The sequence below is a fragment of the Lissotriton helveticus genome (genome assembly GCF_964261635.1).
Source record: "Lissotriton helveticus chromosome 1_1 unlocalized genomic scaffold, aLisHel1.1 SUPER_1_unloc_2, whole genome shotgun sequence".
Classification (NCBI taxonomy): Eukaryota; Metazoa; Chordata; class Amphibia; order Caudata; family Salamandridae; genus Lissotriton; species Lissotriton helveticus.
In genome coordinates, this window is record NW_027611659.1 from 2,306,455 (window position 1) to 2,328,388 (window position 21,934).

General features: G+C 50.2%; 1 protein-coding gene across 1 annotated transcript in view; it reads left to right on the plus strand.

Moving 5' to 3' along the window:
• Positions 1–21,934, plus strand: part of LOC144805712 (NACHT, LRR and PYD domains-containing protein 12-like) — an 878,524-nt gene that overhangs the window by 818,898 nt on the left and 37,692 nt on the right. Inside the window, exons 14-15 of the mRNA XM_078672213.1 lie at positions 8,498–8,668; positions 10,342–10,481. Of these exons, the coding sequence (XP_078528339.1) occupies positions 8,498–8,668; positions 10,342–10,441 (271 nt within the window). The 3' untranslated portion in view covers positions 10,442–10,481. The remainder of the gene's footprint in view (positions 1–8,497; positions 8,669–10,341; positions 10,482–21,934) is intronic.

Genomic DNA, 21,934 nt, shown 5'->3' on the forward strand with positions numbered 1-21,934 from the left:
CCTCCTGCCCCCTGCATCCACAGCACAGCGCCACCACTGTCCTCCTGCCAACACTGCATCCGCAGCACAGGTCCACCACTGTCCTCCTGTCCTGCCAGCACTGCATCCACAGCACAGCACCACCACTGTCCTCCTGCCAACACTGTATCCGCAGCACACCACCAGCACTGTCCTCCTGTCCTGCCAGCACTGCATCCGCAGCACAGCGCCACCACTGTTCTCCTGCCAGCACTGCATCCGCAGCACAGGTCCAGCACTGTCCTCCCGCCAACACTGCATCCGCAGCACAGCGCCACCACTGTCCTCCTGCCAGCACTGCATCCGCAGCACAGGTCCAGCACTGTCCTCCCGCCAACACTGCATCCGCAGCACAGCGCCACCACTGTCCTCCTGCCAGCACTGCATCCGCAGCACAGGTCCACCACTGTCCTCCCGAAAACAATGCACCCACAGCACAGCACCACCACTGTCCTCCTGAAAACAATGCATCCGCAGCACAGGTCCACCACTGTCCTCCTGTCAACACTGCATCCGCAGCACAGCACCACCACTGTCCTCCTGTCCTGCCAGCACTGCATCCGCAGCACAGCGCCACCACTGTTCTCCTGCCAGCACTGCATCCGCAGCACAGGTCCAGCACTGTCCTCCCGCCAACACTGCATCCGCAGCACAGCGCCACCACTGTCCTCCTGCCAGCACTGCATCCGCAGCACAGGTCCAGCACTGTCCTCCCGCCAACACTGCATCCGCAGCACAGCGCCACCACTGTCCTCCTGCCAGCACTGCATCCGCAGCACAGGTCCACCACTGTCCTCCCGAAAACAATGCACCCACAGCACAGCACCACCACTGTCCTCCCGAAAACAATGCATCCGCAGCACAGGTCCACCACTGTCCTCCTGTCCTACCAGCACTGCATACGCAGCACAGCGCCACCACTGTCCTCCTTCCAACACTGTATCTACAGCACAGTGCCACCACTGTCCTCCCGCCAACACTGCATCCGCAGCACAGCACCACCACTGTCCTCCTGTCCTACCAGCACTGCATACGCAGCACAGCGCCACCACTGTCCTCCTTCCAACACTGTATCTACAGCACAGTGCCACCACTGTCCTCCCGCCAACACTGCACCCACAGCACAGCGCCACCACTGTCCTCCCGCCAACACTGCATCCGCAGCACAGGTACAGCACTGTCCTCCCGCCATCACTGCATCCGCAGTCTCTCTCAGCACCCTGTCAGCACAGCTGACCTACATCAGAGGACAACCCCCTGAACACTACAACTCCTGCTGTCTGCCACCCCTCCTCCCTGCATCTGCAGCACTGCCCCCGCACTGCTCTCCTGCCCTCCATCCTCATTCCAGAAGCCTCCCTGCCCCACTGCACACGGCAGTCACACTGCACCCTGCCCACTGCACTGTAAACTAACACCCCCCCCCCTCAGGCAGTTCTGTGCATCTCTGATGGAGGGTGCAGGGTGACGGGGAGACCCCCTCCCTGGACCCTCGGCCGCTCATGGCCCCTCGTCGCTGCTGAGGAGCTGATGCTTCTGTTCTGTAGAAGTGCATCACAGAGCCCGTAGGGGGGACAGATGTGTGCAAGAGCACCCAGGCATCAGAGAAAGCGCTGGGAATAATTCCTTGTCCACACTCCTCTGCCTGTTGGGCCCCTCCCATGGCTGCAGGGCCACTGAAAACACACAGCGTTGAAATGAATGGCTGCAGGTTACCCAAAGAACTTGGACATGTGCATTACCGACTGAGCTACCTCACATGGTTTCCATCCTGAATGTTGCACTTGAATCTCAGCAGCAGGTGGGAACAGTTTGCACCCGCACTTCCTGGAAGGGTCATCACATCACATCACATGGGTATTTGTAAAGCACACGTATCACCTGAAAAACAGATGTATATTGTTACCCACCTCAATGGTACTCATTTTATCGACCTCAGACGGATGAAAGGTTGAGTGTACCCTCTGTGATTAGAACCTGTGACCATGAGGTCGAACCCAGGCCCCTGCTGTGGATGCATTAGTCCACTGCGCCACCAGACCCGGACACAGGTGACCATGAGCCGGGGTCACACTTACATTCTGAGGAGCACTGCCAGAGAAGGAGGAGGGGTATTATTGTTATGGGAAGGAACCTGCTGAAAGCTCTGACGGGTCATATGCATCGAGTCACTTCTCAAGAACAACTTCCACTCATTACGACCTTTCCCCCTCGAGCCTCCCAGCCTCACTGCTTGTATTTAAGTGTAACGAGATATCAGGGACTGGGCCAATATTACGTCTTTTATTAAAAGCCTCCACGCGGTAGAACAAACCTCGCTCGCATCTTCCGACACTGAAATTAAAGCTGAGAACGAGAGGGTCTGTCTCAAATGTAGCGCCTTGAAACGCTGAACAGATGGGAGTGAAGAGGAGCAGGAAACATGGCCTAAATAGATGGAGGCAACAAACCCACTATCATGGGTAACATTTGAAGAGAGAATTTGTTGTTTCTCAAAACTGATCAGATCTTTCTTTATAATCTGAACTTTTTGTCTCTGGAGATAAGTTCACCCTTTGCTGAATGAATCACAAACCAAGAAACGGATTATCTGAGTCAGACTCATAGACTTAGGCCTGATTTAAATGTTGGCGATGAGCATTCTCTGTTGTGACGAGGAGTTCTTACCGCCAACATTACGGCTGAACGCTGAATTTGAAAGCAGGCCGACCATAGCTTGACCGCGGTGGAGACGTGTCTGTCTCCACCCTGGATGAACACACTTCTCTGACAGCCCCACAGATGCCTGCGTGTAGATCGGGCAGGCATGCACATTAAAAAGACAAATGCTGTGTTTATCACCAAATATCAGCGTCTCAAGTGACATGTACAAGCATCAAGACAGGCATGATAAACAATATCCGTGACAGGAACTTTGGCGCAAAAATGTTAAATTCCAACAAAACAACATTTCATAGTAATTCCATAACAATCCCGAGGTCGGGTGATTGTATGAAAACAGAACCAACCTGCGGGTAACGAGCAATCAGCCCTTGACCCCAAATCTGCTATTTTGGGTCATAAGTTTAGCAGCAAAGCCGAGCTACGGAAAGCACCACTATAGGGTGAGACCTAGTGGAGATAAATGAATACTTACCCAGGAGCCAACATTACGAGTTAAACATTGACAATGAGGAGTGCTTTTGTAATCTAATTACATATCTAAAGAGGGATTACTCACCCCATCCTGGCAAATTCACACTTGTACCGTGTATCCCTTATCTTATGTCCGCACTCCAAAATATGAACACCTGAAAAGGACCCAATATGAGATGTTGGTCTATTCTTCAATATACTATTTTATTTTGTGAATAAACACCTCGTCCCACAAGGGTACTGACTGTGCTGTGGGTCCTGGCCAGTAGTATTGATAGAGATCGCAGGTCACCCGACCAATAATTTAACCACTTGGTTTCGGGCCCATATACTTTAATTCTCCATCTACATTAATCAGGTGACCTTACAATCTACTACCAATAACCATGAGTCCTTTCGATTGTTTCAGGTGTACCCGACTTACCATCCACCGTTACGGGTACCTAATGACACGATGAATCAGGGAGCTAGCTGTAAAGAAAGGCAGGCAAAATACAAACCCAACTTTATAAACCTTGATATTTCATAAAATGACCACGGACAACTGGGAAGTTTTAAGATTTTTATCTAGAATTCGTCTTCTAAGAGCATTAGGCTTACAGTTAAAAAGGCAGTCGATAATCAAGATAACAAAAATCATATAACCATAAAGGAACAATGTAAGGGCAACCATTTGGGTTTTTCTAAATAATAGTGAACAGGGAACATGCTAAGTAGAGTAAAAAAATGTAATTCAAGAATGGACATCTATAAATGGGCAAACTTATGCAAGTACTAGAGTTACACTATTGGGAAATACTTAAAGTTGGAGTAAACTCAGTGATCCTATACATTGATAGGAAGGAATGATAAAGGGAACATGCTATAAATCTAGAAAATTACTTAAGTCAGTTTTATAAGAGAAAATTATAGACCACATCAGAAGATTGCAAACTGCAATGGAGAAAATGATTTCTAAAAGGTAGGGTAACATAGGAACACGCTATGAAATTAAATGCAACTGACTTTATGATATGCAATGGTTGCGGAAAGCATGGGAAATTATCGTATGCAAAGGTATGTCTTTATTGAAGCAAAGACAGAAAAATAGAAAGGTGCAGTTTTAGAGTTTCAGTGAGATATTTACCTAGACTGGTGTGAAGACCAACCCTGGCCACGGGTCAGTTAAGGACAGGAAATACCCCAAGGAAGGATAGTCATCAATGGGACAGCAGGTGCAGAATGGACACCCCAGGACAGGACAGGAAAACCAGATTAGGATCAGGACAGGATCACCAGGACACGACCAGCACCCGCAGTTCAGAAGCAACGCCTGCGCTCCACCCTCTCTGCAGCTACCGGTCAGAACCCCGATTGGGTTAGCGAACTTTCCAGCAAAGTGCTCCGCCAGCACTTAAGGTTTAGTAAAACCTTTGAGTCTATGGTCAAATTCGGACAGAGTGCTCCGCAGCGCTCTGTAAATTCGGTCACCTATTGAGTGCGTTGGGTCAGTGACAGGACAGCTAATTCAGACAAGTCGGACAAATTCCCTAGGTGAACCTAGGCTAGTTATACTGTTTTGCGGGTCAGTGCACCACCCCCCAATGTTGCAAAGTGTCAGAATCCCCAATTTCGATTGGTTCTAAGGTAGGATGGGTTAACACACCAATCAGAACAGACTTTTCTAAGACCTAATTTACATTCTAGGGTACCGCCTAACAAGATTGGGGTTCTTATGAGACAAATCTTTGGAATACAATGAAATATTAACAAATGTTTCAACTTGGGTACAGCCAACTCCGTCCTGCTGGGTCGCAGGTCATTTTCTCAGGAGCATCTTGACTGTGGCTGCCAGCTGGCTGAGTTCCACTGCTCAAGGCTACATCTCTCCCGGGCTGCGTGAGCATGCGTAGAAGGGACCTTCAAGATGGCTCTTGGTACATTCAGACCCCCATTTCCCGCGATACATGAAAAGTAAGCGAAAGCAAATTAAAACATAGAAATGAATGAATGTACCATATATCATGAATAACTACTTTATATTTCTTACTTATAAAAATATACTATGCAATTAAGGGTAAGTGCAACAGACAATAACACAAAAGCAGCGGTGCAAGCTTCACCACGTTATTACAATGACAGCCATTTTATGGCTATTACGCATGCGCACCCTTTCCCTCCAGAACGGCAACTACGTCACATCACGTGAGTGTGTCTAACGCATGCGTAGAAGCAAAATTCAAGCAGCGGCCATTATTATATACAAGGGTTATTCATATTAATGAAACACATAGGCAAGCATCACTACGATACACACGGATATTCAAAAATACGTAAAATTAGTAAAACGAACAAATTGGATTATAGGATTATAACAGATTCGAGGTTCTTGACTCGAGCAAGTCGCGATGCGAATTCTTGCTCTATCAGTATAACAAAAGTACTGACTGTGTTGTGGTCCTGGCCAGTAGTATAACAAGGGTACTGGCTGTGTTGTGGGTCAGGGGCCGTAGTATAACAAGGGTACTGACTGTGTTGTGGGCCCTGGTCAGTAGTATAACAAGTGTACTGACTGTGTCGTGGGTCCTGGCCAGTAGTATAACAAGTGTACTGACTGTGTCGTGGGTCCTGGCCAGTAGTATATCAAGGGTACTGACTGTGTCGTGGGTCCTGGCCAGTAGTATAACAAGGGTACTGACTGTGTTGTGGGCCCTGGCCAGTAGTATAACAAGTGTACTGACTGTGTCGTGGGTCCTGGCCAGTAGCATAACAAGGGTACTGACTGTGTTGTGGGCCCTGGCCAGTAGTATAACAAGTGTACTGACTGTGTTGTGGGCCCTGGCCAGTAGTATAACAAGTGTACTGACTGTGTTGTGGGTCCTGGCCAGTAGTATAACAAGTGTACTGACTGTGTCGTGGGTCCTGGCCAATAGTATAACAAGGGTACTGACTGTGTTGTGGGCCCTGGCCAGTAGTATAGCAAGGGTACTGACTGTGCTGTTGGCCCTGGCCAGTAGTATAACAAGGGTACTGACTGTGTCGTGGGTCCTGGCCAGTAGTATAACAAGGGTACTGACTGTGTTGTGGGCCCTGGCCAGTAGTATAACAAGTGTACTGACTGTGTCATGGGTCCTGGCCAGTAGTATAACAAGTGTACTGACTGTGCTGTGGGCCCTGGCCAGTAGTATAGCAAGGGTACTGACTGTGCTGTGGGCCCTGGCCAGTAGTATAACAAGTGTACTGACTGTGTCGTGGGTCCTGGCCAGTAGTATAACAAGGGTACTGACTGTGTTGTGGGCCCTGGCCAGTAGTATAACAAGTGTACTGACTGTGTTGTGGGCCCTGGCCAGTAGTATAACAAGTGTACTGACTGTGTCGTGGGTCCTGGCCAATAGTATAACAAGGGTACTGACTGTGTTATGGGCCCTGGCCAGTAGTATAGCAAGGGTACTGACTGTGCTGTGGGCCCTGGCCAGTAGTATAACAAGGGTACTGACTGTGTCGTGGGTCCTGGCCAGTAGTATAAAAAGGGTACTGACTGTGTTGTGGGCCCTGGCCAGTAGTATAACAAGTGTACTGACTGTGTCGTGGGTCCTGGCCAGTAGTATAACAAGGGTACTGACTGTGTTGTGGGCCCTGGCCAGTAGTATAACAAGTGTACTGACTGTGTTGTGGGCCCTGGCCAGTAGTATAACAAGTGTACTGACTGTGTCGTGGGTCCTGGCCAATAGTATAACAAGGGTACTGACTGTGTTATGGGCCCTGGCCAGTAGTATAGCAAGGGTACTGACTGTGCTGTGGGCCCTGGCCAGTAGTATAACAAGGGTACTGACTGTGTCGTGGGTCCTGGCCAGTAGTATAAAAAGGGTACTGACTGTGTTGTGGGCCCTGGCCAGTAGTATAACAAGGGTACTGACTGTGTTGTGGGCCCTGGGCAGTAGTATAACAAGGGTACTGACTGTGCTGTGGGCCCTGGCCAGTAGTATAACAAGGGTACTGACTGTGTCGTGGGTCCTGGCCAGTAGTATAACAAGGGTACTGACTGTGTTGTGGGCCCTGGCCAGTAGTATAACAAGTGTACTGACTGTGTCGTGGGTCCTGGCCAGTAGTATAACAAGTGTACTGACTGTGCTGTGGGCCCTGGCCAGTAGTATAACAAGGGTACTGACTGTGTTGTGGGCCATGGCCAGTAGTATAGCAAGGGTACTGACTGTGCTGTGGGCCCTGGCCAGTAGTATAACAAGTGTACTGACTGTGTCGTGGGTCCTGGCCAGTAGTATAACAAGGGTACTGACTGTGTTGTGGGCCCTGGCCAGTAGTATAACAAGTGTACTGACTGTGTTGTGGGCCCTGGCCAGTAGTATAACAAGTGTACTGACTGTGTCGTGGGTCCTGGCCAATAGTATAACAAGGGTACTGACTGTGTTATGGGCCCTGGCCAGTAGTATAGCAAGGGTACTGACTGTGCTGTGGGCCCTGGCCAGTAGTATAACAAGGGTACTGACTGTGTCGTGGGTCCTGGCCAGTATTATAAAAAGGGTACTGACTGTGTTGTGGGCCCTGGCCAGTAGTATAACAAGGGTACTGACTGTGTTGTGGGCCCTGGGCAGTAGTATAACAAGGGTACTGACTGTGTTGTGGGCCCTGGCCAGTAGTATAGCAAGGGTACTGACTGTGCTGTGGGCCCTGGCCAGTAGTATATCAAGGGTACTGACAGTGCTGTGGGCCCTGGCCAGTAGTATAACAAGGGTACTGACTGTACTGTGGGCCCTGGCCAGTAGTATAACAAGGGTACTGACTGTGCTGTGGGCCCTGGCCAGTAGTATAACAAGGGTACTGACTGTGTCGTGGGCCGTGGCCAGTAGTATAACAAGGGTACTGACTGTGTGGTGGGCCCTGGCCAGGAGTATAACAAGGGTACTGACTGTGTTGTGGGCCCTGGTCAGTAGTATAACAAGGGTACTGACTGTGTTGTGGGCCCTGGCCAGTAGTTCCTCATTAATGAAACCCACACCTTCAAGCACGGGACTAATAATGTCCTTTATGCACGCGAGACGCCGTGCACGGCGCTTCAGAGGAGGCGGAGAGTTTTCAACACACAAATGGCGTTTCTCTTACGGAGCTTCACTCTAGTTTCTACATATGAAGATATATGTGGCAATAAATATACATTCCTTACTACTTTGTGGTAACGTGATGCTGTTATTTCTGTTGAGCCCTGACGCGCTAATAAAGAAACCGCCCCTGGATGTGTCACTAGAGGGGAGTAAGTCAAAGACGGGAAAGAAATGAAGATAAAACTGAAGTTGTGACGCCCCTGTCTGTGCTCTGCTTTACTCCTCTCCATGTCTCTTCTTTCCTGCAGCTTGTTGAGCTGCTCCCTCACCGATTCGTGCTGCGAAGACCTCGCCTCTGTCCTGGAAACAAACACATCTCTCAAGGAGCTCGACCTGAGCTGCAATCATCTGCGAGACTCAGGAGTGAAGACGTTGTGTGAAGGCCTCAATCATCCAAACTGCAAACTACAGACACTGAGGTACAGAGCTGAGCAGTTCTTATTACGTCATTGATTTCTAAATATACATCGTAGGTGGGGCTCATACATATATATTTTATAATGTGAAAAACGCACATCCGTTCCATGACAATACAAGGTGTGCAATAAGTGAGGTCTGTGAAGTGGGGGTACCCAAGTCCGAGAAGTGAGTTTGGAACAAGCCCCCCTAAATGGTGCAGAAGCGCAGACTTTAAAGCTTGTTTTTCAGGTATTTGGAGTAAAATGTCAACAACGGTGCAGATCGGCCCATAAGTAGTATATGGTCAGCGGCGTAACTTGAAGGGGGTGTGAGGCGGGGGAAGACCCGTAATGGTTCCTTAAAGTCCGGTCTCATCCTCTTGACAGCCCAATGACAGCTGCTCGTCACTGCAAGTGTGAGATACCCCCTAGTGTGTGCGTCTGTGCGTCTGTGTGTACCTGTGTGTGCTTCTGTGTCTGTGAGGCTGTGTGTCTGTTTGTGAGCCGGTGGCATGTAGGCAGCAAGCGCAGAGGTTGAGCCATTAATTTGCCAGCTGGTGCAGCGGGCCCCTGACAGTCAGTGTGTAGATCTGTGAGTCAGAATGTAAGTAGGTCTGTTAGACAGAAAGCAGACAGATATGTGAGACAGAATGTCTGTTGGCTTTTGAGACAGAATACAAACATACAACCTGCACTCCCAGCTTTCCTGTGTGAGCAGATTGTGTGATCCTCAGCAATAATGTCAATGTTCCATTAGTAAGGTGACGCTAACAATGGGTTCATTATCTTTAGGATACTACATGGGAGATTACTTGAAGAAAACATATCTTTGTAAAGGTGCAAAGCGATTAAAAATATGTCTGCACACCTGGAATTTCTCTGTTAAAAGACATTTTGGTGAGACTCCATGTGTTTCACTTTCTTTAGATTGAACTAAAAGTAAATATATAGACCAAGGGTCTCTAAGTGACTTTCCACCTGGTCTCCACAAACTTTCTACATTTTACTTTCTGATTAAAAGCAGAAATATAGTGACTTAGGTTTCTAATTGATTATGAAACTTGGCCTCACTGAATATGAATCATTGTATCCTGACTTGAGAGTGTGCACTGAACTAACAGAGTCCATGTTTACAAACAATTCTTTTAAAAAATTCATTGTATTTTATCCATTGCTTTTAGATGTATTGCAATGAAAATGATTTGATTCAAATAGCCTTGTTAGACATTGAGCATTGGGTCGTGTGAGCTGGTTCAGTGTATCCTACTCGAGGTCAGTGGCACAAAAGGGAATCTTGTTCTTTGTGAATTATAACCGCCCGGTCCCTTTTGGCTTAACTGGGGTAACGCTCTCTTTTTTGTGGGGTGTGATCCTCAGCGACGCCTTCATTGCACTGAGCCTCCTTTTCTTTCATCATCCCATCTAAGAGCGCCTTGAAGCGCATCAGTCCAGGGTGTGCGCTGCACCAAGGGTCCTGCATGTGGTTTGATAGACTCCGGTGCGGCTCCAGACATGGGTTTGGTTGGGCGGCGCGTCCTAGGCGGGGTCTGGACATGACACACGGACACAGGGGCTCCTCTGCAGGGTGTGTGCCCAGAGGCGGCCCTCAGGGAGGGCGGGGCTTAGAGTTTGTATGAAACCCCCGTGGGTGAGTTACCCCGGGTCTGACTGATGCGCCTGCTTTTGCTCCACAGTCTGGATGGTGAGAAGCTCTCACATGAGACCCCTGCAGACCTGAGAGAAGCTCTTCTGAAGATGCTGTCACGGAGGGAACTCAAGCTCAACCCACACTGAGAAGCTTCAGCGACTGAGGTCTCTGCAACTGAACACCAAGGTGAGATCCCTGAGTCTGTCCATAGAGAGGAGTCTGTCCATAGAGAGAAGTCTGTCCGTAGAGAGGAGTCTGTCCGTAGAGAGGAGTCTGTCCATTGAGAGGTGTCTGTCCGTAGAGAGGAGTCTGTTCATAGAGAGGAGTCTGACCATAGAGAGGAGTCTGTCCATAGAGAGGAGTCTGTCCATAGAGAGGAGTCTGTCCATAGAGAGGAGTCTGTCCATAGAGAGGTGTCTGTCCATAGAGAGGAGTCTGTCCATAGAGAGGAGTCTGTCCATAGAGAGGAGTCTGTCCATAGAGAGGAGGCTGTCCATTGAGAGGTGTCTGTTAACAGAGAGGAGCCTCTCCATTGAGATGAATAGTAATGCTAACAAATGTGTGTGTGATTTCCATATTTCATTTAAGACTCTGGGCAATGTCTCATTAACCCCTTCTCTGCGGGGGTTATTCCCCTGCTGTGCTGGGGGGAGGGGGGCACGCACAGCGCCCGCATGCTCATGACGAGCTCAGTTCCTCACAGGTGCAGAGGAATTCTCCCCGCACCTGAGCGTTCCACGGGCCATGACGAGCTCAGCTCGTCATGAGCTTAGGAGGGGTTAACGAAGCAGAGAACTGACCATGTCTGCTCCCTTGAAGCTCGGGCTCCGTGCAGTGTTCACAGTATAACGCTATCCTGCCTTGTACAGAGCCGACTTGGATGGAAGCGAGAAGAGAGAGATTTGCAAACCTTCTTCCACTTGTGCAGAAAGAGCATTGTACATGCTTTGAAGGGGCCACACAGATCTATGCAGGAGGGCCCCGCCCCTTCTATAGGGAATCATTGGAGAGTGGTATAGATGGACGCTAGAATCAGGGAGGGGCCACACAGGCCTATGCAGGAGAATCATTGGAGAGTGGTATAGATGGACGCTAGAATCAGGGAGGGGCCACACAGCCCTATGCAGAAGAATCATTGGGGAGTGGTATAGATGGACGCTAGAATCATGGAGGGGCCGCACAGACCTATGCGGGAGAATCATTGGAGCGTGGTATGGATGGACGCTAGAATCAGGGAGGGGCCACACAGACCTATGCAGGAGAATCCTTGGAGAGTGGTATAGATGGATGCTAGAGTCAGGGAGAGGCCACACAGGCCTATGCAGGAGAATCATTGGAGAGTGGTATAGATGGTTGCTAGAGTCAGGGAGGGGCCGCACAGACCTATGCAGGAGAATCATTGGAGCGTGGTATAGATGGACGCTAGAATCAGGGAGGGGCCGCACAGACCTATGCAGGAGACTCATTGGAGAGTGGTATAGATGGACGCTAGAATCAGGGAGGGGCCACACAGACCTATGCGGGAGAATCATTGGAGAGTGGTATAGATGGACGCTAGAGTGAGGGAGGGGCCACACAGGCCTATGCAGGAGAATCATTGGAGAGTGGTATAGATGGATGCTAGAATCAGGGAGGGGCCACACAAACCTATGCAGGAGAATCATTGGAGAGTGGTATAGATGGATCTAGAATCAGGGAGGGGTCACACAGACCTATGCAGGAGAATCATTGGGGAGTGGTATAGATGGACGCTCGAATCAGGGAGGGGCCACCCAGACCTATGCAGGAGAATCATTGGGGAGTGGTATAGATGGACGCTAGAATCAGGGAGGGGCCACACAGACCTATGCAGGAGAATCATTGGAGAGTGGTATAGATGGACGCTAGAATCAGGGAGGGGCCACACAAACCTATGCAGGAGAATCATTGGAGAGTGGTATAGATGGACGCTAGAATCAGGGAGGGGCCACACAGACCTATGCAGGAGAATCATTGGAGAGTGGTATAGATGGTTGCTAGAATCAGGGAGGGGCCACACAGCCCTATGCAGAAGAATCATTGGGGAGTGGTATAGATGGACGCTAGAGTCAGGGAGGGGTCGCACAGACCTATGCAGGAGAATCATTGGAGAGTGGTATAGATGGACGCTAGAATCAGGGAGGGGCCGCATAGACCTATGCAGGAGAATCATTGGAGAGTGGTATAGATGGACGCTAGAATCAGGGAGGGGCCGCACAGGCCTATGCAGGAGAATCATTGGAGAGTGGTATAGATGGATGCTAGAATCAGGGAGGGGCCACACAGACCTATGCAGGAGAATCATTGGAGAGTGGTATAGATGGACGCTAGAATCAGTGAGGGGGCCACACAGCCCTATGCAGAAGAATCATTGGGGAGTGGTATAGATGGACGCTAGAATCAGGGAGGGGCGGCACAGACCTATGCAGGAGAATCATTGGGGAGTGGTATAGATGGAGGCTAGAATCAGGGAGGGGCCACACAGACCTATGCAGAAGAATCATTGGGGAGTGGTATAGATGGACGCTAGAATCAGGGAGGGGCCACACAGACCTATGCAGGAGAATCATTGGAGAGTGGTATAGATGGACGGTAGAATCAGGGAGGGGCGGCACAGACCTATGCAGGAGAATCATTGGGGAGTGGTATAGATGGAGGCTAGAATCAGGGAGGGGCCAAACAGACCTATGCAGAAGAATCATTGGAGAGTGGTATAGATGGACGCTAGAATCAGGGAGGGGCTACACATACCTATGCAGGAGAATCATTGGAGAGTGGTATAGATGGACGCTAGAATCAGGGAGGGGCCACACATACCTATGCAGGAGAATCATTGAGACTGTGGTATAGATGGATGCTAGAATCAGGGAGGGGCGGCACAGACCTATGCAGGAGAATCATTGGGGAGTGGTATAGATGGACGCTAGAATCAGGGAGGGGCCACACAGACCTATGCAGGAGAATCATTGGAGAGTGGTATAGATGGACGCTAGAATCAGTGAGGGGCCACACAGCCCTATGCAGAAGAATCATTGGGGAGTGGTATAGATGGACGCTAGAATCAGGGAGGGGCCGCACAGACCTATGCAGGAGAATCATTGGAGAGTGGTATAGATGGACACTAGAATCAGGGAGGGGCCACACAGACCTATGCAGGAGAATCATTGTGGAGTTGTATATGTAGGAGAGTAGGGTCTGCTATCCTATGGTCACCCCAAATTTTTGCTTTTTGCTTCACTGGTTTATGACTTAATGTGGCTGTGGGCCTGCTAATCAGACCCACAGCCTGCTGTTCTCTCTCTAAATTGTAACCCATGTACTTTAGGTGCATAACGAAATTGGAACTGGTTCACCTTATTGGCCCCTGTAACAGTGTACCCAGGTACCCAGGGCATAGGTGCTTCCAAGGCCTACCAGGGGCTGCAGCATGTATTGTGCCACCCTTGGCCTGGCCTCCATATTTGACACAACTGGCTGATCACTCAGCTGGGTTAAGTCGGTGTAACCACCCCTTACTTAGGTATAGTATGCCTATACCTAACCTAAAATGGACACATATGTTCCTATCAGTCACTCCTATGGAAGGCCTCATCAATCCTGGAGATGGTGCTCTGGCATGAGCTGAGCCTGTCTGCAGCTTTCGGAACCATGTCCTTTAGCTGTTTCATGATATTGCCATACCATATACTCTTAAGTGCATTATAATCCTTGCGGTTAAATGCTATCTTAGGTTTGGCTTTATCAAAACATGTCGAGTAAGGTGTCATACGAATTGGAATACTACCCCCTCGCCAGTTCTGGCGACGGGGGTAGCATTCCACCCTTCTAGAGGGACACAACATGTACCTAGCCTGAACCCCGGTTAAAGTTAAACAGAGCCTTAGCATCACAAAATGGATGCTGCCACCACAGACACAAGTCTGACCTCCTGCTGCTGGGAGTCCTTCCAGCGAGGGCAGCTTGGACAAAGGGTTTCCTGCCTGGGGAGGTGCTAGCACCACCCCAGACAGGATTTTGTGTATTGGGTAGGACAGGGCTGAAAAGAAACAGACATGCCTGGGGCACACAAGGTGTCCCTGTGCATAGGCCAGTTCAAACCGGTGCTGGGGCTTTCCAGCCCCAGTCCTGGCACGAAACTGGACAAAGGAAAGGGGGTGTAACCACCCCCCTTCCTGGTTCCACCCAGAGGAGGGACCTAGTAGGTGATCCGGCCCCCAGATTCGAATAAGAGTGGGAGCTGTGTCCTGAGACTTCAGATCATCCTGAATCAACTTGAAATAAAGAAGAAGACTGGACTTCGACATTCTGCTGCACAGAAGATGGAAGAGAATCTCCCTTGTGGCCAAGGAGTGACCACCCTGTGAACACAGGCACCAACCAGCAACTCGACGTCTGCTTTGCCGCCGCCTCCCGCCTCCCGCCAGAGCCCGAGCCCAGAGCCTGACAAGACCCAGACTCCCAGACTTCTCACAGCCCGATCCACAGTCCCTGCAAAGAAGGGACCCGTGGAGGCACCGAGAGACGTGGGACCGGACATCTTGAAAGACCCCCGAGACGCTGACTGTGCAGCATCAGAGGCACCCTCGATGCTGTGCTTTGGGGTTTGAGAAGCCCTAACCTCGAGCAGCCTTTGCACCAAAGATCAGCCCCCCAGCATCTCCACAATCTGCGTGGGGCCCTTTTGCACCGTGCCACTCGACGCGCCATCCCGGCCACTTGCCACGTGGCTAGCGGCCATCTTGGCGAAAAAACCTACAACTTTCACTGCAGGTCTGGTTGCTCCAGACTTGCCCTTGCTCCTGTGAAAAGGAGCACCCACTCTGACCTTGCTGGTCCGAGTGACAAGCCTTTCTTGATTCCTGCGTGGCTTGCATTAGCCAAGGCCTGGTTGCTTCTATCAAGTCGCCGACACTGCCAACAGCGAGAAGCCTGCGTGGGACAGCTCGTGACCGACTCCTGGATGTCTTCGACCCCTCGTGTCCACGTGGCTGCAGAGAGAAGCTACACCTCGACGCCTGTATGCACCCGACATCGCCTGGTTCCACTCTGGTTCCACGGTAGTCACTGGCTAGTGACTTTGAACATTGTCCCCTCTGCTTTCAGGTCTTCACCTCTTCAGATCCACCCTTGGATCCACCGGAACTCTTCACATCGAGCCGCCTGCAGCATCTTCAGCTCCAAGCACCATCGACCTGCGTGACGAAACCCGACACTACTTCGACCCTATGCACCCGCTTCCTGTGGGTGAGTTAACTCAGCTCCGCCGGTGTTCCCACACTGGTACACACCTCTAGTGTCTGTGTCTCAAGTTTCAGCTTTCTAGGTCACTCGGAAGGTTCCTTTTTAACTAACTTTGTACTTTTTACGCACCATTGACATTGCATTGGTAAAGCGTGCACTTTCCGCACTGCTCCCGAGTCCCGCGGGCCTTTCCCGACTTCTTCACTGCTAGTCCCGAACAGCTCCAGCGATTCCCCAGGCCCTAGGCCTCTTCACTTTCCCCATAGTTGTTCTTATACCACTATTTTAGTATATGGTTTAGGTGGCTCCTAGGGCTCATCCATATTGTGCAACTTTTGTGTATTTAAACTGTGTTTTGTTTTAACGCATTTGCTTCTCTGCTCATAAAGAGTATCAGGGATAATTGTAGTAATAAATCTATATATATTTTCAATATATATCTGTGTGGTGTCCTTTCATTTGGTATTCAAGGGATTGTGCATGGTAAAACAGCTTGCTTCAAATGCCTTTACAGAGTTTAGCCTAAGACTGCTTAGTCCATGCTACCCCTAGGATAGCTTGTCTATAAGGTTGACTTTACAACCTGCACCATAAGGGTTGCTTGGCATGATACAAGGTGATCACTAGAACTAGTGAGCATCATATATCAGGCCAACTTCTCACATTGGTGAGCAGCGGATTGGGATTTGAGCTTGCTGTTGTTTTACCATTACAATCTTTGAAAATATCATTTGAAAGATCATACAGGTACCTGATAGGTACACTAAAACAAGACTAGATATACTTAAGTTCTACTGAACTTAGTTGTTGTAGAGGATAGGGAGTAGCACACCCTGACTACAACTACTAGATAGGTTTTGTAGGAAAACACCAGTGTAGGTAGATTGCAACACATCCACCACACTAGAGCAATGTCTGGAGCAGAGGGATCCACTGGACTCATCTCTGTTGAGAGTGACCCTCCAAGGGCACCATCCAAATTTGCTACCTTTCCATTTAAGGAACTGAGGCAACTGTGTTCCATGAGAGGAATCAAAACAGGTCCTTCGCCTATAGCAGGACACCTCAGAGAGCTATTAGACCAGTCTGAAGCTCTAAGGGACTCCAAACCAGGCCCCTCAGGGACTGGAGATGGAGGATCCCCCACTGAAGATGATAACTCTGATGCCCCTGCCCCTGTAGTTCAGGTAGATGAGGAAAACCAGACCCCTGGGAATACTCAGCCTGAGGAAGAAGAAGAGGAGGAGGAGGAGGAAGAGTGTGAATCTGATGATGGGACTAGCCAGGTGTTAGTCAGCAGGCTTAACCAGGCTAACTTAAGCTTATTTGGGACTGAAGGTGGGTCCAACCCATTCAGACCCCCAAATGGACTTAACCAGGAGCATAGGAGGAGGAGGAATCACTCAGGTGAATCCAATACTCGGCCCATTACGATCTCTGTCTTGCGGACTCCTTAATGTTAGGTCGCTCTGCAAGCACTATACCGAGATTGCCTTCCTGATCGAATCTTCAGGATTGGACATTCTGTTTTTAACGGAAACGTGGACCCGGGAGGACTGTCTGGTCGAATTAGGACTGGCCTGCCCCCTAGGCTTTAAAATTATTCACACCCCACGCCCAAAGAACAGAGGTGGTGGAATCGGCATCATCTATAGAGAGTCGCTGGGTCTCTTCCAGCTTAAAATTAGTGAGGTTTCGGGTTTCGAGCTGATGGGATTTTCCATCAAAGACCGGGAAAGAACACAGTTCGCGGGGGTGTTATGTTATCGCCCGCCGGGCTCTGCCCCCTTTCTATCAGACTTTCTTGATCTAATATATGATCTCTCGAACTCTCACGCTAAGCTGCTGGTCCTGGGGGACTTTAATCTTTGGCAGGGTGGACCTCTGGATGGGGCGTTTTCGACACTTTGTCAAACTCTCGGCAACATTCAGTTGCAGCAACTGGTAGGCGCTGCGACTCATAGAGGAGGGCACATCTTGGACCTGGTATTCGCTGACGCTCAAGCAGCAGCGGTAAACGATATCTTAAGCCAGTGCTGGACAGACCACGCACTGGTGGCCTTTTCCCTTGATTTAGGGACCTACCCTGCGGAAGCTGCGGGGGTAGGAGGCTCGAAACTGGGTAGACCCTGGTCTCGTCTCTCCAAGTCACCCTCACTACCCGCACTACTATCAGCCAACTTCTGTCTGAGCAACTCGGTGGAGGAAAGTTATCTTTCCTTATGTCAGTCTATCACCGAATCGTTGGATAGGCTGGCTCCTCTTCGTCAGTCTCGAGGGAGAGTGAACCGGGCTTGCCCCTGGTATACGGAAGAGCTACGACTGCTTAAACTGGGTTGTAGACGTGCTGAGCGGGCGTGGAGGAAGCAGTATCTGCCATCGGCAAAGGCCTCGTTTAGGGCTGCTCTGCTGGGGTATAAGGCGCAGATCAAGTTGGCCAAGGCGGCCTTTTTGGAATCCATCTTGAATAAGGCGCCTAATAAATCGCAAGCCCTGTTCAAAATCGTCAGGGACTTGTCTCATCCAGCTTGTGTGGCCAACACGGTCGTGGCGTCGCAAACCCTGTGCGATGCACTGGCGGGTGCCTTTGAGGAGAAGACTGCTAAGATCCTAGAGGGCTTAAAAAACCCTCTGCCAGCAGACCTCGGTCTGGGAGCTCCGGTTAGCTCGATCAGTCGACCCCGGTCAGGCGGGTCTCGTCCTGACCCGGGAGCTCCGAACGGGTCACCCAGTCGACCCCAGCCGAATGATGCAGGCCTTATACAGGCTACGCTTGGAGTGGGAGCTCCGGGTGATCCCTCCAGTCGACCCCAGGTGGATACACCCGGTCCCACTCTGGGAGCTCCGGTCGGAACACCCAGTCGACCCCACTCGAGTGAACTTGGTCTTTGCTTGGGTGCTCCGGATATTTTATCCAGTCGACCCCAACTAAGACAGTTTCCCCGTCCCTCCTATGAGGAATTCTGCAGTTTGGCACAAACGGTTGCTTCGGGCTCTCCGCTCGACCCACTACCTCCCAAATTTTGGAAGGTCTTCCATGCAGAACTCTTTCCGCCGTTGCACGCCATCTGCCTCCAGTCCTTGGAGTCGGCTTGGGTTCCTGATTGCTGGAAGTTAGCAGTGGTATCTCCACTGCTTAAGAAGCCAACGTTAGACCCTGCCTGTCTTTCCAACTACAGGCCTATCTCTTTGCTCCCATTTCCTATCAAGATCATGGAAAAATGGGTGACCCGCTCGCTCTCTGGTTTTCTTGAGAACATCGGTTGGTTTGACGAGGCACAGTTTGGCTTCCGCCCCGGGCATGGGACGGAGTCAGCACTGGTTACCGTATTGGACAACCTCCGGACGCGTGTCGACAGTGGACGGGCAGCCTTTTTAGTGCTGCTCGACATGTCGGGCGCGTTCGATACGGTCTGCCATCAAACCCTCATCAGAAGACTGGAGGAGTGCGGGGTCACAGGGAGCGTAAGAGATTGGTTGGTTTCTTATCTGGGTAGCCGGCAACAGCTGGTCTCGCTTCCTCCTTTCCGCTCTGAGCCACGGAAAGTGGGACAGGGGGTTCCACAGGGCTCGGCCATCAGCCCGATACTTTTCAATCTGTATCTTCGCCCCCTAGTCCAGCTTATTAAATCTTTTGGTGTCTCGGCTTTTAATTACGCCGATGACACCCAGCTGGTCTTTTCTCTGGAAGGTAACAACGCGGTCTCACTGGAAACTTTCCATCGCTGTATGGCAGCTACAGCGGATTGGCTTGGAGCCAATTCCCTCCAATTTAACAGCTCTAAGACGGAGGTGCTCCACTGCTCCAGTGATCGAATTCCGCGGGCTCTTCCAGAGAACTTCTGGCCCACTGCTTTCCCGGAACCAGTAGCGGCGGCGGAATCAGCCCGCAACTTGGGGGTTATTTTTGGCCCGAACCTACAGCTCGACCTGCACGTAAACAAAACTATCGCCACGTGCATGATGCTGTTACGCATGTTGCGCAAAGTTCTGCCTCTTCTCCCCGCCCAGGCCAGGCCAGAGGTAGTTCGCAGTACTATTTTAAGTCGTTTAGACTACTGCAATGCGCTGCTTCTGGAGGCCCCAAAAAATCTGGTGGGGAAGTTACAACGGGTGCAGAACATGGCTGCCAAGCTGGCTCTCTCGCGGGCTAGATTTAGCTCTTCCACTCTGGCTCTAAGAGACCTGCACTGGCTTCCGGTGCATCTGCGAGTGATGTATAAGGCCGTGTGTTTGGTGTTTAAGGCCGTACACCAACAGGGCCCAATACCACTTCGCGACATGTTTGCTTGGTATGCTGCCTCGCGGCCCCTCCGCTCATCCTCAGCCAGCTTGTTGGTGGTCCCGAGGTTCCAGAGAGTCAGGATGGGTGGCCGCTCATTCAGTGTTGCGGCGGCCAGACTCTGGAACTCCCTTCCTCTCTCTCTGAGAAGCCACAAGGATTACCTACCATTTAGGAAAGCGCTGAAAACGCATTTGTTCCCGAAAATTGTTTGAGCAGTGAGTTGTGTGCCTGCCGAAGTTCAAAGCGCCAGGATGCCCTCTGGGTGATAGGTTGCGCTTTATAAGTACACAAATAAATAAATAAATAAATAAATACTTCCCATGTTTCTAGAGGTTCTCATGGCAACTCCAGAAGGGAGTTGACTAGCCCTCAGAGAAGGGAACATGAGGCCAAAATGAGAGAGGCTGAACTTAGGATCCAGAGACAAGAATTAGAAGTTGCCCTGGCCAAAGAGAAACTTGCTAGAGCAAGGCAGCCTAGAGAGAGTGGATCAGATTCCACTGGTGGCAACACTATCCCTAAGGATAAAGACAGGTCCTATGACAATAGAAACCTGAGTAAGATTGTGCCCCCCTACAAAGCTGGGGATGATATCCACAAGTGGATGACTGCACTTGAGAGAGCTTGAGAGAGCTTGCAAAGTACAGCAGGTTCCTCAGGAGCAGTGGGCAGCAATCTTGTGGCTCTCCTTTGAAGGTAGAGGCCGAGACAGACTCCTCACAGTTAGTGATGGGGAGTCTAGAAACGACCTGGTCCTGAAGAGTGCTCTGATTGATGGGTTAGGCTTAACCACTGAACAGTACAGGTTAATGTTCAGAGATACCCAGAAGACACAGACTCAGGACTGGTCTGAATTTGTTGAATGTGCCACTAAGGCTCTGGAGGGCTGGTTGCTGGGAAGTAAGGTTACAGACTATGAAGGATTGTACAATTTGCTTATGAGAGAACAGATTTTAAATAAATGTCAGAACCAGCAGTTGCATCAACATTTGGTTGACTCAGATCTAACCTCTCCCCAAGAATTGGGAAAGAGGGCAGACAAATGGGTTAGAACCAGAGTTAAGCAAAAGAACCAGAACCAGAACCAGGGTGGTGACCAAAAGAAAACAGACCAGAAGGGTGGGGAGCAGAAAGCTAAAGACCAGAAGTCTTCAACAGGGCCCCAAACTAATACTGAGGGTGGGTCCCAAACTTCCAAGAAGAAGAAGAAAGAAGGTCAAAGAAAACCCTGGTGTAGCTTTTGCAAAAACACCATTCACTGGACAAGTGATTGTAAAAAGGGTGGAGCCACCAACACTACAGCCCCTAAGGCACCTGCACCCACTAGTACAGCTAGCAGTGTTGGACCACCGACTAAGGGGGTAGTGGGTATCACCTTGGGAACTGATGGAGATTCTGACCTAGTCAGAGTCCCCACACAGGCTGTTCTGATCTGTGATGGGGAGATTGATTTCTCCCCTACTGTCAGTCTCAATAATTTGGGCAAGTACAGACAGACACCTTTAACTAATGAAAAAGTGGCTCAAGCATACAGGGACACATGTGCCAGTGTCACTATGGTGACGCCTAGCTCTGTGGACCCTGGACAGTACATATCAGGTGATAATTACCTGGTGACCAATGTCAGCAATGTCACTACTACACATAGTGTGGCAATTGTTAACTTTTCCTGGGGAGGGGTAACTGGCCTAAAAAGAGTTGTGGTTAGTGCTGATCTCCCAGTAGAATGTTTGTTGGGCAATGACCTGGAGAGTTCTCTATGGTCAGAAGTTGAGTACAGGACTCATGCAGAGATGTTAGGGATATCATCACATGTCCTTGCTGTGACCAGGTCACAGGCCAAAAAGTGCCTCTCTGAACCTCAGGTCTTGGATCCTGGAACAATGGACCAAGTACCTTCCAAGACAAGGAACAGGAGGGCAAAGGCTGTGCCTTCCCAAATGCCTACAAGTGAGGATCAGCCTTCACAGGAAGATGATTCTGAGACCCCTGAAGGAACTGTCCCTATAGAACTTGAACCTGATCAGGTTGAGTTTCTGGGGACAGGGGGGCCTTCTAGGGCAGACTTGGGGCAGGCTCAGTTATCCCGTCCTTC